This window comes from Galeopterus variegatus, unplaced genomic scaffold (genome assembly GCF_000696425.1).
Source record: "Galeopterus variegatus unplaced genomic scaffold, G_variegatus-3.0.2 Scaffold30, whole genome shotgun sequence".
Taxonomy (NCBI): domain Eukaryota; kingdom Metazoa; phylum Chordata; class Mammalia; order Dermoptera; family Cynocephalidae; genus Galeopterus; species Galeopterus variegatus.
In genome coordinates, this window is record NW_007726141.1 from 696,379 (window position 1) to 714,170 (window position 17,792).

Below are 17,792 nucleotides of genomic sequence, written 5' to 3' on the forward strand. Positions count from 1 at the left end.
TTTGTAAGCATGTACAAGAAGATAAGTGCTAGGAAGAAAGTGAGGGTGGAGTAAGGAAAGGAAGATTGAGTGGGTGAGAGTGGGGTTAGAAATTTAAATAGGTGGTCAGGGCCCTTTGATTCAATATATACTTTAATATGATTTGAATAAAACTCTGAGATTTAGGGTTATTAAAATTCATATTACTTTTGCTTACATAAAATCATGCTAGTTTTAGTAAAACAAAGCAGTCGACTGTCCTACTGGTAAAGGGTATGTCTATGTCTATTAGGTTTCTTGAATTTGGATTTTTCCTGGGAAATCTGAAAAATTCCTTAGTTGTGCAACTTTGAAACCTGTCCAAAACTAAAAGGAACACTGAGACTTCGAAGATGTCCTGTGACCCAATTTCTGGAATTGCCAGTAATATATCAAGCCCTTTGCTTCTACTAGAGACACAGAAACCGGCATAAGAAGATTAAAAACCTACTCATTGCCATTTTAGATCAGGCCCTTGGTCCATGAAGATCAGTGTTATATTTATATTGAGAAATGTTGGTTGTAGCCTGAGAACAAATTTTAAAAGATATGATTTCATATCAATTATAAAATGCTGTTTTCCTCAACAACACTTTAGAGATTTATTAGTTATTTTATCTAAAAATTTTATGAACCAATTCGTATTACCAGGCTTTATACCAACTTTTGATGACTTTCTGTTTTCTTCTGTCTATAAAATCAGAACTTTCAAACTACAAGAAGTTGCCTGAATTTACTCTTTCCCCTCTCCCATACCGGACATGTCTAAGATTCACAGCTAAGCAAAAATTTTAGTTTTTTAAAATATTCTATCCATACCTTACATATTGTGGTAATTTAATCAAATTTTCTCATTTTCATTCTCAAGAGTGATAGTCATTTTTAGTGTCTTCTCATATGACAGCCTTGTACTTGTAGTCATTTAAAGATTTCTATATTTATGCTATTGGATACCTGTACTATGTCTGATGTATGTGTCATGGGTATTTTCTCCTAGTCAGTGGCTCACCCCTTTTTATTTTTTTTAACTTTGATCAAGTCCTATTTGTCAATTTTTTACTTTATGTTAATTCATATTTTAATATCTTACCTAAGAAAATTTTGGCTAATTCAAGGTTGCAAATATTTTTCATCTATGAATTTCTCTTGAACTTTTATAGTTTTAGTTTTTATATATGTGTATGAACCATTTCAAGTTAATTTTTGATATGCTGTGATATGAGTATATGTTCTTTTCCATATAGATATCCAACTGCTGCAGCATCATTTGCCAAATACATGTAGAGTATCTACAATAGGATATTAGACTGCTTTCTTTACGAAGCCCTGCAAAGTTGCAGATAGCATTGCTTTAGGTTTAATTAACAGTTTCATGTGTAGTCTATCATTAGAGTCTTTTAATAAACTTGTGATGTAAGTATTCTCAGTTTATAGATGAGGAAATTAAGGGGTAAAGGGACTCACTGAAAACATTACACATGCACGCACACACAAACACACACAGGTACAGAGACAAACCTCAAATCTAGGTCATCAAACTTTCAGTATTTCTTGGTTTTCATTTTCTAAAGGAATATTCCTTGGAAGACTTAATAAATATCCTCAAAAAGACTTGAGACATTGCCTGAAACAACTATTGATTTTTCATCAAAGGTTTATGTCCTAATCTTGTAAAGGTCATATGTATTTGTATTCCTCTGCATTGTCTGAAGAGTTGACTTGATACTAAAAGAAAGTTTTGTATTGCGTATCATCACACAGTCATTACAGAAACATGCAACCGGTTTCTCCATTTGCCAGCTTCCCTTTGCTCAGACCTGGCTCCTCCCCCAGGAACGTGTAACTCATTTTGAGAGACTCCCACATTGATTCTTACTGGCAGGATCCTTAGGATTGCTTAGTGTCATTGGCAACCTTTCTTGTTAAAATGGAAGAGACTACACCTGTGCACCAGGGTAAACAGGATGCTGCAGGCAACAGCCCATCCTTCGATCAGAACAGTCTTTGCACAGTCTGGAAACCAAAGATTATTACCTCGTTGTGTTTTTTCTCTTGCTATTTAATCAAAGAGGATCTATGAGGAGACATTTTAATCTACAGATGATGAAGTTGGAGACCGTTTCCTTAGGTTGCAGAGCCAGGAGATATAAGCTTCTCAAATTACTTTTAAATGCAATGGTATAATTTTTCCCTGATAGTATACACTGCTTGCTTTAGCAGATTCACTAGGAGAGGTGTCTGTTAAAGGTTTTCTATGAGAAAGTGATAGGTTTAAATACCTATACAAATTTGGTGTATCAGTTGATAACATTCTCCTCTTTCTGTTGCAGGAGCAGGAGAATCTGGAAAAAGTACTATTGTTAAACAAATGAAGTAGGTACACAGCTATTTCAAATGTTTAATATTTGATGTCTGTTATATATTTGACCATTCTAAAACTAAATGATTTTAGAAATGCTGATTGCTAGTATCTTCTAAGTCATAGGTACTATCAGAGTTGCCATACTTCCTGTGCAAATATTTCTTCTATTCATTAGCAGAAAGCATAATAGATGAGTGATATCACAATTTTTCATTTTTCTTTTAAATTTCACCTTTCAGTAAGATAAATACTAAAAGCACTTATATTTAAATTATATTAATCTGGGAGTAATCTAGGGCTTTAATACTGTGGGCATAAGCCATAAACATTTCTAAGTATGTTAATCAATGATTCATTTGAATTTTTGAGGAAAAAATACTGTTAACTATTTTGGCCTTTTGCCTACCTGGGAATAAAATGCATGTTTAAAATTACTACTATCAAGGATTTTGATGTATTTTTGCATTTATTTTCTCCACTTTTTCTCTTTATACTGAAATGCTCATAACTAAACCTGAATTTCTTTTTTTTTTTTTTTCCCTTTTTGTCTTTTTTTTTGTGTCCGGCAAAGGATCGCAACCCTCAGTGTCGCGCCCGTACCGGACCGGGACCGGCAACGGGATCGCAACCCTCGGTGTTGCTCCCACACCTCGCTCAGCCAGTGAGCGGGAACCGGTCTGTATGTGGGATCCGAACCCTCGGCGGGAGCGCCGCTGCGCTTCCCAAGCGGCGCACTGTAGCAGTGCGCCACCGGGCCGGCCCTAAACCTGAATTTCTTAGTAAGGAAATAATGAACACAAAAGAGCTGTAATTAAAGAATACAATTTTTCATGAATAAAATGGAACTGGTGATTGATAAGTGGAGGTAAATGAGTGAAACTTCAAGGCTTTGTCACTGCCTGAGAATTTTAAAGAACGGTTTTTGCTATAGAAGAAGATAATGAATGATTTTCAAGCCTATTTTTAAATTATGTTTTAAAGGATCTTGTTCTTTGGGACATACTGTGTAAGGAAGGGATCCCAGTCAGTGATGAAATTGTCTGGCTACAATCTAAGCCTTTTTTTTTTCTTCTATGTGATAATGTCATATTAGTTCCTTAGCAACCAATATTTAAGCATCACTTTTAAACCAGTATGTTAAACCAATATTTAAGCACCACTTTTAAAATCTTTCCTCGCCTATATCTGTGACTAAATGTTTGACCTTTCCTCCTTTCTCTGAAGAACGGGCCTTCTTCATCCTGTTCCCTGATGATACTACTTTAGAGTTCTCAGGTCCATCCTTGCACCCAAGTCATCCCTCATGCTTGTATAACATTACCATTGTGCTCACCTGCTCTTTTCTTTCAGGTCATAATCATACTTGAACCTCCCTTATACTTATCTCTCCATTCTCTATGAGTTTAAACACAGTTTAAAAAAGGACAATTATATGGCTATATAAAAATAAAAATTTTAAATATATTAAACCATAAATTTAAAAAAATGAAAAATAGAAAATTGAAATCTGTAATAAATATAATAGATAAATAATTGAGTACCTTAGTATATAAGACCAATAGATTAACTAAAACAGTGAGTTGCCCAATATATATAAATGGGGAGAGACTATGAACATACAGTTCACAAAAGACAAAATTAAATAGATAAGTAAATAATGCATATCAGTTTAACCTTAGTAAGTATAAAATTTAAAAATTATATCAATAATGAGGTATTTTTTTACTTAGTAAATTAGCAAACATACTTTTAAGATAATATAACCCAGTAAGGGTGAGGTTTTGAGAAATGAATATTTCTCATTGCTGCTTGAAAAATTATGTATTACAGCAAATTTATAAAAATCATTTTTTCAATATACACTGTAAGCTGGGAAAATTATAATTTTTGATCATCTGAATATACTTCTGAGAATTTTGAATAATAAAATGTAAAATATGCAAAGGTGGGAAAATAAAATAATTAAGAAACATAAAATATGAAAATTTATGTACAAAGAGATTATATAACTATTTTAAATAATGAAATATGAGATTGAATAAATTACCATAAATTAAAATAAAACACAAGCAAGTAGGTTACAAAATTACGGGCCTGTTCGTTCTTCAAATGCAATATTATGCAGCCATTATAATTCATATGTATATGAGAAAGTTTTAATATGGACAAATGCTATGTTAACTGAAAAACAGAATACAAATTGCATGAACATCTTTATCTCAACTATGACTAAATAGATTATTTTTTTTTAATGAAAAAACATATACCTATGTTGAAAGAAATTCACTCTCAATGGTGGGATTTAAAGTTACATTGCACCTTTGCTTTGAATATTGCTAGGCTTTTCACGTTTTCTACTATGAAAACTTATTACTTTTATTATTAAAAAAAAAATGTCTCCTTGTTCTGCCTTATCTCTCCTTCCTTTTCTCAGTAGAATTTCTGTAAAGAATAATTAACACTGGCTCTCTTTACTTTCCACTTTCCATTTACTCTTCAGTCATTTCCATCATACTTTTGCCTCTGGCGTGTTGCAGAAATTGCCCTTACAAAGACCACTTATGATCTCCTAATTGCCATTTTTTATGAAATATTCTTAAGTCTTTATCTTAATTCCTCTTGACACCATTGGGCTGTTCCCTTTTAAAACTCTTCCTCGGCTTCTAGGACAACTCTTTCCCAGTTCTCCCCCTAACTTGTCTTTATTTCTCAATTCTTTGATGACATCTTAAATGTTTCTGTCCCTAATGTCTCTAATATACTAGATCTTCTTTTCCACTTACTCTACACCTTCATAGAATGAAAACTGCTGAAGTTCCATGATTTTCACAAGCATCTTCAAGCTGACAATACCAGAATATTTATTTCACATTCAGACACTTTGTCTAAACTAGGGAGGTAGGTACATCTACTTCTATTCGCTATAGCTAGGTCCAAATCAGAATAAACAACAATTAAATTTGCCACCCATCTGACCTCTAATTTCCTAAAATTAATTACAGGAACACCAGCCTCCAAAGCAATACATATTGGTGTACTTATGCTAAGCCCTCACCCTCTCACCAAGTCATGCCACATCTACACAATTTGTCTCCAAACACTCATTTATCTCCATTGTCACTGCCTTAGTTCAAAATCTTATCATTTTGATCTAGATTAATTTCAGTATCTTCCTAAGTAGTTTCTACCTCCCTCCTCTTCCTTCCACTGCATTGTCCATACTTGCACCAGCTGATCCCTTTAAGAATGATTCTCTTTCCTGAATTAAATTTTTTGCCTGTAATATCAAGATCAAACTCCTTGCTATGGTACATCTTCATGGCCCATAATTTCTCCCTTCTACTGTCTGCTTCAGTACTGCTGAACTTTTATAAGTCTATGGACTAGCATACTATTGAAAACAGTATAGTTTAGTGGCTAAGATCATGGCCTTAAAATCAGATTGCATTTGTTGCTGAGCTGTACCACTCACTAACTGAATAAGTTTGGGGTAGCCATTTAATTTATCTATGTCTACATTTCTTACCTGTAAAATGTAGATAATAATTTTATCTACCATAAAGGGCTTATTGTAAGAAATAAGAGGATAAGACACAAAGAGCACTTAGAACCATGTTTGGCACATATTGAAAGCTTGATAGTTGTAAGCATCTATTTGCTCAGACTGATCCTTCTTTCTAAAATGTTCTCCTTCCTTTTGACCACCTGAAAATAATTGTTCATCCATGAAAAATCAGCTGATCACCACTGCCCCTGGAAAGTGTTCCCTGTAGCATGTAAAGTTTATCACTTTTTTTCTTTTCTAGTGCATCTTACCACATGCAGATATTGTTACTATATATTACACACTCTTCAAAAATCTGTTTATATGCTCTTTCTTCCTATAACCCAGTACACTCTCCAACCGAATTTCGCATAATGATAGGAAGGTTCTACATTTGTGCTTTCCTATATGGTAGCTAGGAGCCACATGTAGCTTTAATAGCCACTGGAAATACAGCTTTACAAACAAATACAAAAAATGTGTGACTGGGGAACTGAACTTTAAATGTCATTTAATTTTAATTAATTGACTAGTGGCTACTGTGCTGTACAGCAGAGCACTAGTCTATATGTCTATATGTTTTGGGGGAAGAGGGACTTGCATAATTTATTCATTCTCTTTAGCACATAACACGGTGTATTACCGAAAATGCCCAATAAAATCTCACTATTTGAAAAAACCTATGAGCCAATTTGTAGCTAGGGAGCTCTGTCTTACAGAAATTTATCATGCAGCTTTTAGAAAAAGCATGTCGCTTAATGTTGCTTAAAGTCCAGCTCCAATTACACTTTGTTAAGTCTGCTTTTATCATTTTGCTTTGTGATAGATATTTCCTCATACTCTGAAGGAAGGATAGCAGTCAGAACTTGTTCCACTATGAAAACTTAATTGCCCCAAGTTCATTCACAATTACCATTTTAATTTAATAATTAATTTTCCAATTTCAATTTTTGACATTGAACTGGGATTTCTTTAATGAAGTTATTCCTTATCTGCCCATAAAGACACTTATTTATTGAATTTTTCTACAACCTTTAGTGTCTATTTTATTTATTTATTTAAGTTATTTAATTGTTTAATGTAGCAAGACAAACATGGCCATGTTTAAAGGAGAAATGCAGCCATTATTGATAATCGAATATAAGAAACAATAAATAATAAATATAAGTACAGCCTTTATTCCTTTCAGTTAGGAATCCTTATATTTGAACATTTTAGTATCTTCAAAGATATTAAAGAGGCATTTGTACTCTTTTTTTCCCTCTGTGCTAAAGCCTCTATGTGTGTAGCCATGACACAAATCTTTAGTAATATGACATCTGAAAAGATACCTAATGAACACAAAGCTCTTCAAAAACAACAAGAAAAAAAGCAGGACAATAATAAATTATGCAATAAAGTGTAATTAGCACATGCAAAGATTTTAGCTTTTAATAGGTAAACCTATTTTAAGTTATTATTTATTCTAACTATTACTAAAACCGTGACTTTTGACCGAATCAGTGGAAAGAAGAGGTCAGCCAAATAAAATGTCTAGGCATTTCAACTTTGAGAACTCAGTGGCATGTACACAGATGGAAAAGTGAAAAGGGATTTAACAGAGGGCAATTACCTGCATTAAAAAAAAGATGCCTCTGTTAATGCTAGAAATAGAAAGCAGGCACTCCTATTTTCCAGCATGTCTTAAATGGTAGGAAAAGACATGAACGTTCTGCTAAATGACTTCACTTCCTCTAGACATTATATTGTAAACACAACACCAAGTGTCAGAACTCTGTATGTATCTTTGTTCTGGGAATCTGGGAATTTTTCTCTTGAAAAGAAATAAGCTTTCTACATAAAATGCTCGTGATTTACTCATTTTAAAAAGTGTTTTATCTAGAACAAATCTTAAGTTCTCTTCATATTTAGCATGGGGAGCCCAGAAAGAAAACATTCTATTAAACAACAATGATAATAAAAATCCAAAGGCATAATATTGTTCAGATTTAGCATATACATATGGTTAAAATTCTTCCTTTTTTAACTATTATGTACTGCAATTTTATTCAAGCAATTTATTGTTATTGTTAGTGTTGCAATCAATTGTTCAACTCACAAAGCTTTTCATATTTAAATTATAGGATCATCCATAAGAATGGTTACACTGAGCAGGAATGCATGGAATTCAAAGCAGTAATTTACAGTAATACATTACAATCCATCCTAGCTATTGTGAAAGCCATGACTACCCTTGGGATTGGCTATGTGAATCCCAGAAGTGCAGTAAGTATGCAAATAATGACAGTAGATCCTACAATAAAGTGTGAACCATACAATAGTAGGACTTAATAAATTTGAAGTACTAATCTATACCAAAAGTTTAAGAATATGAAATATGAATTTTGGAAACATTATTTAGCATAAGATTTCTTCTTTTCCTTTCAGTGAAACTTTTTTACTGTGCACCATAATCTTGTTTATCATTAACTGTTTTCCTAAAGATCAAACATAATATCAAATAATACACTATAATAAAAATATTTTGTGTGCTTGCTAAATACAAAAGAGTTTATTGCATTAATCTGCAATATCCATACATTTATTTTCATAGCTTAATTATGAATCATTTTATGGTGACTTTTAAATAACACTCTAATTACCATTAATGTTTGATGATGATTACAAAGACTGTGGCAACAGGGAAATGCTTATTTTATAATGTTAACTTTTTAAAAAATAATTCAAAATTGTGTGAGTAAATAGAATATTGGTATACTTAATATACTCAAGTAGTCATAGTTTTGTTTATAAGGTAACATCGAAATAATTCCATTTTTTCTCTATTTTATATTTTGTAATATAATCATTTTATGCTAAAATCCACCAAATATACTCTGTTCATACAGTTTATAAGCAAATATTTAAAGCCGTTTTATTTGGCTAATAAAACAAATAGTATTCTCCAAAGAATAGATGATCCCACCCCAAAAAAGAGTAATTGAGTACATTCCACAAGAACTCACCCATTTCTGTATGTCTCCTCCAGGAGCAGCTGGCATTCTCCTGAGGATGTCCATTGAACTGTTCCCAATGTAATTTTTAGATGCCTTGTTTTAGGAACAATAGAAATAGAGAGAAAGGGTATAAAAAGGACAGAGAAGAAACCTAGGCTTGTACTTTCTCACCCTCCTTCCCACCACCAGGTTTAGGTTTAGACCATGTAAATGACCATTGGAAGTCTTTAGGATGAAAAGGAAAATTCCTTTTCCCTGCTGTTAAAGGAAAAGGTAAATGCCTTTCTTCCTCTTACTTTTCTCCAAAGAGCAAGAAAATGAGGAGCATACCCTTGGGGCAGAGAGTTCGTAAAGGCAAATGACAGGGGTTCTATAGACTCTTTCATTTCGAGCTTTCCACACAACTTGGCCCCAGTTAAGTAACTTACTTCTCTGTCTCTAGTTTCCCTCTCACGTGCAGGAGGGGGAAGTTGGAGGAGTTGAACTCCAAGATCCTTTCGTTCTTTCTCATTCTATGACTTAGTGATCATGTTCCTATTTAAGGGTAGTTCAGTTATCTCTCTGACCCTGGTTTTTACTAAGAACCTAGGATTATAAACTGGCCCTTAAGAGACAATCTAGTATAAACCCCTTACTTTAAAGATGAGAAAAATAAGGCCCACAGAGGATTAGTTGGTATAAGTTAAGTAGCTAAAGTTTAAGATAAAACCCAATTCTCCTGGCTTCATTATAGTATTTGTCCCTATGCCAGGATTTTTAGAAAATACTTTTAATAATTAGAAATATTTCTTTTCTTCTAGGCACTAATAGTTACTGAAATAGGTGTACTTTCCCAATTCCTTCAAGAAGGGTTTAATTATGCTCAAATTTGTATGTGCAATATTCCATGTATTTGTTTCAGGGAAGCTTGGTCTAATGCTACTTATTTAAATATATTGTGTGCTTCATACAGCCCAGTTTTTGTAGTTCAGTAAGCCAGTCATTACTAAAGACCTGATTATGCTGACTAGAAAGTAAAAATAAGTGTACATTAAATGGTATAAACTGAGCAACTTAAGCAACACTAAGCAATTGTCATGTCTTAAGGAATACCTATGTTCTCAAATATCAGAACATCACAGTTGTCAGACACTATACTACATAGTCACATTCCCTATTTCAACTGATGTAAACTCCAGCATTTTCAATCACAGTCTTTAGTATTTGATTTTAGGATTAATATGCTCTCTGCCTGGTTTAAATTGTTTATTCAACAGATTAATTGCTAAACACTTTACCTATATGTGGCTTTCAGAATTCTGATGTCCTATGGCTTTCTAGTTACTGTTCAGTTTGTTTACTTGTACAGTTTATTTATTTTGACATTACCCTTTGCACATCATCACACAGATGACTATTCAAACAGAGAAAGTCGTGATAGAAAATTTACATGAGCTTTGTTAGTCACTGGTTCTGCAAGTTTGGACAAGTTACTTAACCTCTCTAACTTTTAGTTCCTTCATCCACAAAATATTAGTGCTTTCATCATTGAATTACAATGATTATGAGGTCTGAGCTAAAAGCATATTAATTTTATCTATTTATTCATTCAACAATATTTCAGGCACATGTTCTATGGGGTAGGTCTGTTTTCAATTTAAGAATGTAGAGGTGAATAGAACAATAACATTTCTGCCTGATTATCTTTATAGTCTAATACAAAAATTACAAAATAAATGGAGAGATAGGCACTATATAGGCAGTAATAAGTGCCATGAAGAAACATAAAGGGTAGGGGGTTAAGGGGATGGAAGAGTGGAAGAAAGGGTGGTCACAGAAGGCTTCCTTGAGGAGGGAGTATTGGGAACAGGCTTGAAAGAAATAGGAAGTGAGCCACAGGAAAGACAGGAAGGAAACAACCAAAACAACCAATCACAGCAAGGAGTCCAGTGAGTCCAGTGCATCCTCAGGCTTGGCTTGGAGATGCCAGGAGCAGGGGGGAGAGAGATAGAGATAGATAGATAGATAGATAGATAGATAGATAGATAGATAGATAGATAGAGAACCCAATCCCTTAAAAACATGAATTTTAATTCTTTAAACTCCATCAGCCCTTTAATAAGTACAGAAGAACATCAAGAACTGAAATGCATTATGTTCAATAAAATGTTATTTATGGTTGAAAACAACAACTGTATATTGCTAGGAATTCTTAACTCAGGCTGCATGTTTGAGTCACCTGGAAACTTAAAAAAATACCTTTGCAGGGCCTGACACCCAGAGATTCTGAACCATTTTATTGAGGTTGGTGTTCTGCTGTGAGTATTTTTTAAGAGTACATTACCCACGTGCTTATAATATGCAGCTTGGGTTGAAAATCTTCACCCTGGGCTCTACCTATGCATGCAATAATTTAAAAAGTAAAAGGTGTGGAGAAATAAAAACCAACCTGGTGGCATGGTTTGCCTTTGGGGGAAGTACCAGGATTGAAGGGTGGTCAAAGAGGACTTAATCACATTTAAATGTTTAAAGTGAAACTATATTCATGATACCTATACAAATAAAGGGTATTTAAATTAAAAATGGAATACTTTTAAAAGAAATGATACAGCATATTAATTTGGTTTATACAGATATGCTGAGAAGACATACATTTTTTCCCCTGTAGGAATAAAACTGTGTGAGCAGCTGTTTCATTGCATCATTTGTCATTCTAAATGGCACTTTAATGTGGAAGGAGCCAAATAGGACACTTCCAGCAAAAGTAACTGGATTGTATCTCACTGGATTTGCAGTTCTGTCTCACATCCATCTAATATGGAAGAAGGATTTAAAAATTTAGCCGGTGTTGATGCAAGAAAATGGGGTCAAGCCTTGACTTTGGCCGTTTAACAATTGGTCCAATGATTATCTGATCAGTTTGGGTTTAATAATAAAATCTGATAGTAAAGAAAGAAGAAACAAGGTTTTTTAGTCTTATCAGAGTCTCTCTTGAACAATAAGAAATATGCCCTTAATTTTTTATACACAGAACGGATTTTTGATAAAATGGTGAAATGAACCTGTAGTCAATTTAAAACAATCATATCAGGAAAGCAGCAAGTTCTCAGACATGCCTCATTGGTAGCAGCCTGCCATTGCACAAAATGTGCTTAGGTTTGACTCCTCTGATGCATATTGTATTTACAGGCTTAGCACACTAACTCTTGAGAGTTTTAGATACTTCACATATAAAACCTAGAAAATTTAGTATCTATCTTATTCTTGTTCTGAGGATTCTGTGAGATAGTACATGTGCCATCTTGTGAATTATTGTAGTGATATGCACTACAATGATTATGAGCTGGATGGGATATGAGCTTTGGAGTCTGACAATCAGGATTTGAGCCCAGATTCAGCTGTTTGTCTGGACTATTGCCATGGTCAATTTAATTACTCTGAAACTCCCCCATCCCCATTCTTAATCTTTTTTAAAAAAAAGTTCTTGTCATAAAACGGTTTTGATTATTAATTAAAATAAATTGTGAACTATAGTATTCACTGAATAAACTTCTATTTCCTTCTTTCCTTCTAAGCTCCAAATATTATCCCAACAGCTAATACAATGCTTGCTTTATCTTTTTTTCTCTTTTCTTTTCTTAATGGACTAACCTCTGCCCTATTGATTCATTCCGAAAGCATGCAATCAACAACACCTAAAGGGATGTTCAAAAACTTTACATGGATTTTAGTGTTTACCATTGCTTATTTCTACTAAGACAAAGAGGTAACTTATGGCAAAGAATATTGAATAGTAATTGTTTTTTAAATACAATTTTAGAATACTGAATTTATTTTCCATTTATATTCTAATTCTTACTTGTCATTTTTTTCCCTGAAAAAATATATGACTATGATCAAAGGAAGACAAAATATCAGATTAGATCAGTATCCTTACTCTTTTACCCTATCATTTTGACCCTCTGCAAACTCAGTAGATATATACATCAAAGTATTGTTATCCTTTCTGATGTCATATTCAGAAGTCAGTGATACATACCAAAATATCCTGATTTTCCATATAATATTTTATAGTTTTTGCAAAGGAGAACTCTTCTGGACATTAGCCAGACATAATAAGGAACTTTAGTTCTATTGACCTTAATATATTTTGAAAAGATGTTCAGCAGCATTATTAGCTAAAGGAATAAAAAAAAAATCATCAAATCAAAATGCTTTATTAAAAAATAGAATATGTGATTCCAAACAACACATTTTTATCCTTCTCACCAAAATGTTGTTCTAGGAAGACCAACAACAACTTTTTGTGATGGCAAATGCCATTGAAGATGGTGGCATGACACCTCAACTGGCTGAGGTAATAAAACGACTGTGGCGGGATCCGGGAATTCAGGCCTGCTTTGAAAGGGCATCTGAATACCAGCTCAACGACTCTGCAGCTTAGTAAGTGAAGTCATTTGGACAGGCTTTGCAGTTGAAACATTTAAAATTAAGAATTATAATTCTGCATACTGTGCATTTGTAAACACAACTGAGGAAAGACAATGGCTTTTCATTTTATTATAGTAAACTAAAAAGCAATTAAAGAGAGATAAGAAAAGAGCAAGGTAACATAAATGAGACATAATATAACCAGGGAGCATTTTAATATTGAAACTATTTGCCTGAGAAGATATATATGTTGCAAATATTTTTTAATTAAAAAGAACTAACCATTATGCATAGCGCCCAGTTGGTTTATCATAGACTGGTGACATGCACATCGAGGTTTTCTTTTTTTTTTTTCCCCTTTTTGTCTTTTTTCGTGACCGGCAATGGATCGCAACCCTCAGTGTCGTGCCCGTACCGGACCTGGACCGGCAACGGGATCGCAACCCTCGGTGTTGCTCCCGCACCTCGCTCAGCCAGTGAGCGGCCGGTCTGTATGTGGGATCCAAACCCTCGGCGGGAGCACCGCCGCGCTCTCAAGCGGCGCACTGTAGCAGTGCGCCACCGGGCCGGCCCCTCGAGGTTTTCGACTATTCATTTTATCTACATTTGTGTTACTGAAATTGTCTCCTAAGATAATTTTATTAATGACATAATGTTTTGGCTCATTGGATTGATGAACATGACCCAAAATTCTAAAAGGAAGTAATACATTGATTTCCAAAACATTTGTGTACTGTGGGATTCTTTTGTAGTCTCAAGAAAGATTATATAATTTTCATAGCCAAAATCATCCAGTTAGCATTAATTAGGTATAAGGAAATTAGGAGCTTGTGACACTATTTATAATTTCATTATCAAAGTGTTTTAAATTTCCTTTTAGCAAGTGACTCTTAACCTATCCTATTATATATGTCTGCAAGAGTCTTTGCACATGTATGTAAATATAATCTAATTACTGATTTCATATTTCTGTCCATGCATGTGAATGTGTAAAAAAGTATAAATATAGTCTTTTTGATGAACCCTCCCAACAGAACATACTAGCAGCACTTAATTAAACAAACAAAAAATAGTAATGTAAAAGTGAAACAAATGAACGATCACGTGAAGACAGAAGAATGAAACTTGCATGACAGTTGAGATTTTTAATCAGACAGAATGATTATGGAGAGAAAAGACACCATATAAATTATAGCAGGAAAAAAGAAGTCTTGTTGTGATTAGACCCCAAATTCCAATGGGCAGATTGCCTTTGGAGGAAATTGCTGCTCTTATCTCTCTGATGGAGAGAACAGGTGTCATTCTGTGATTACATAAAATTGAATAACTTCTTTCATAAGTGTCTCAGTGCCTACCACATTTTAACAGTAAAAAGAATCTTTATAGTGTAGTAAAACATTGCTTTTCTATACCAATCACTGGTAAAGGCTGCCACAATGTGTAAAAAGCTGACTATGGAACAGTCCCATAAAATGTTGGTAGTTAAATTTCTGGGGAAAGAGTGAGAGAAAGACAGACAAATAGGTAAGAGTGAGCTGCCATTAATAAATTTAATTTTGGGGCTGGCCCGGTGGCACACTGGAGAGTGCGCTGCTTGGGAGTGCGGCGGCGCTCCCGCCGAGGGTTCAGATCCCATGTGGAGACCAGTTCCCGCTTACTGGCTGAGCGTGGTGCGGGTGCAACACCGAGGGTTGCGATCCCGTTGCCTGTCCCCAGTACGGGCGTGACACCGAGGGTTGCGATCCCGTTACCGGTCAGTAAAAAAGACAAAAAGGAAAAAAATAAATAAAATAAAATAAAATAAATTTAATTTTGGATATATGATATAATAAAACATTATTTTCCTTTAAAATATTGAAAGACATATAATTGCAATTATATTAGCATTGCTTTTACTAAATTAATTATTTGCTTTGTGATAGTGAAAAGTTATTTGCTAATTACATATTTAAAATGGTATTTTGTTTAATGCTTAAAATATGTTTTATGTTGGGACTATCTCCCTTATTATAGATTCATATTAAAACATTTATCTGTTCTTCAAATTAAATACAATTAAAAATATTGATGTGCATTCATTTTATGAATGTTGCCTATATTGTAATAGTTTTTGACTATCCAGATTAATTTGTATAGCAGTAGAATAACAATGGGAAAGCTGATTTCCCCCCTGTGTCTCAAAAATATTTATCTAAACCCCCAAATTAAAATGTTGACTATTTTTTCTGCCCTTAGGTGTCCTTAAAAGGAAAGTTATATAAAATCTTGCCAAGAAAAATTGTTAAATGGCCATTGCTTTCTTCCAAAAATGAAGAGCAGATTTTTTTTTCAAATACTGAATTACATTCACATTGTAAAGCTGTAAAATCAGATTGGTACTGTATCATATGTCTATTTCATATACATTATGTAGGGCAAGATCTCTAGCATTTTTTCTTCCTTTCTTTCCTTTTCTTTCTTTCTTGCTTTTTTTTTTTTGATGAAAGTGAGATATTTATTTTCTCAAATTTATAGATACTTCAAATTGAGGCTAACAAAGAGGTGAATCTAATCAATGTAAGGGAAAGGAAAACTGTAGTTGGCAACATAACAACCCATCAGTTCCAGCCCATCAATTCCAGCAAACTAAAAAAAAGTGGCAGTCGTAACCCAAGGAAAGGTTTTAATTAAGACTGCATGGTTTACTGATTGGGGCCATCCAGTACACTATTTAAATTCCATATGCTCTAAGATTTAACATAGACTTCACCAGGAAAAATACCATTTTTACATAACTGTAAAAAAAATTAAGTATTTTTCATTTAAGCCACAGGTATTGAGGGCTTCTGGTTGGTCTAAGTCTTAAACTACAGGCTTCAACATCCAAATACCATATTTGTTGATTAAAACAAATATTTTAAATGTAAATTTGTCAGTCTGCTTATGCCTCTGCTTTGCTTGAAATCACTTTTATATGCAAATAAAAGTGCATTAGAATGTGTCTTTATCAAAGCTTTCATTTAGCTATCATAAAAATGAATTTAATCTTTATTTTTGTAGGTATGTTTATTTATTTTTTTATTACTGCATGCACCAACTGACCACATATGCAAACTTAGTCAATAGGAAATTCACAAAAGGACTTGTTTCCCAGAAGTAGAAAGTAAAACTAGCAAAATCTGCCAATACTTTCTTTGATACTTTTATATCTTGATTTATCACTTTATTTTTAACCTGATTTTTATCAGAATAAAACAATGGTGATAAATTTTCAAATTATGCATGTTTCTAAGGTATACTTTTGTTTTTGCCCTTGGCCAATACCTCTCTGGGACACTTGCCTATTCTTAGTTTCTTTCAGTGAAAAAGTAAAAAGATACTCTAAAAATAAATGACCCTTATTGCTATTGAAGTATTTTTTAATGATAAAATAACTTTATTTAAGGCATTGCACTAGGTGCTAAAGCATAACAGTTCCTCAACTTAATCCCTGAACAAATTCAACTTTTGAACACTAACTCACATTCAGCTGGATTCTCAAATTCTGTCTCATAGAAGTATTCTAATCTTTATCTTTCTATTTAAGCTATATAGTGAATTTGGTTCAATGTAATGGCCAAGTTTGTCATAAAAACATTACTATGCTATTACTATTTGTATTTAAAATTTTCACATAAATGACTATATGGCTAAGCTATTAAAGCCTTTTATTCTTAATATCTGTGCCCTATAAAGAGAAATTTTCTTTCATACTCCTACCCATATACCAGCAAATTTATCAACTAAGCCTCATAAAATACAGGTTAAGGCAATGCTGATTTTGCTGCCGTAGAAGAGACCCCCACAAATAAGTGCCCTGCAGCTCCGCAACAGCCCAGCCACCAAGCTCTTGAAATTCCAATGAGCAGAGTTTGAAAATAACTAGTCTATAACTTGTTATTTTCAACGGACCTTAAATTACAAATTTATTTGTACTAAATCCTGGTGTCTTCAAATGCAAAGTTAAAAATACGAGTATATATATTTTATTTCATTTTGTTTTCATTAGCTACCTGAATGATTTAGATAGAATAACAGCTTCTGGGTATGTGCCAAATGAACAAGATGTTCTTCATTCTCGAGTGAAAACGACTGGAATCATTGAAACTCAGTTCTCCTTTAAAGACTTGCACTTCAGGTAAAAGAAAATGTCTCTTCTAACCATGAACAGAAGTATGCATCGGGCTCAACATTTCTCCATGGAGAAAAGCTCTAACCCACATTCAGATGCAGTGATCCTTGGGCATGCTCACTCAGCCCAGTTCACTTTCACCACCAGTGAGTGTCCTTTACTGCCCTCCTGTTGCCCCTCATACCACCCCTCATTCTGAGCTTCATTCCTCCTTCCAGGCTAAAATGCCTCTGTCTTGATCAGGTGGGAGCTAGATTTTACTTTTCTCATATTTAAAGCTGACATAGTACTTTGCGGGGGGGGGGGGGGGGG

General features: G+C 33.8%; 1 protein-coding gene across 1 annotated transcript in view; it reads left to right on the forward strand.

Moving 5' to 3' along the window:
* GNAT3 (guanine nucleotide binding protein, alpha transducing 3) overlaps positions 1–17,792 on the forward strand; it is a 43,283-nt gene that overhangs the window by 8,565 nt on the left and 16,926 nt on the right. Inside the window, exons 2-5 of the mRNA XM_008570001.1 lie at positions 2,349–2,391; positions 8,048–8,189; positions 13,185–13,342; positions 17,358–17,486. Of these exons, the coding sequence (XP_008568223.1) occupies positions 2,349–2,391; positions 8,048–8,189; positions 13,185–13,342; positions 17,358–17,486 (472 nt within the window). The remainder of the gene's footprint in view (positions 1–2,348; positions 2,392–8,047; positions 8,190–13,184; positions 13,343–17,357; positions 17,487–17,792) is intronic.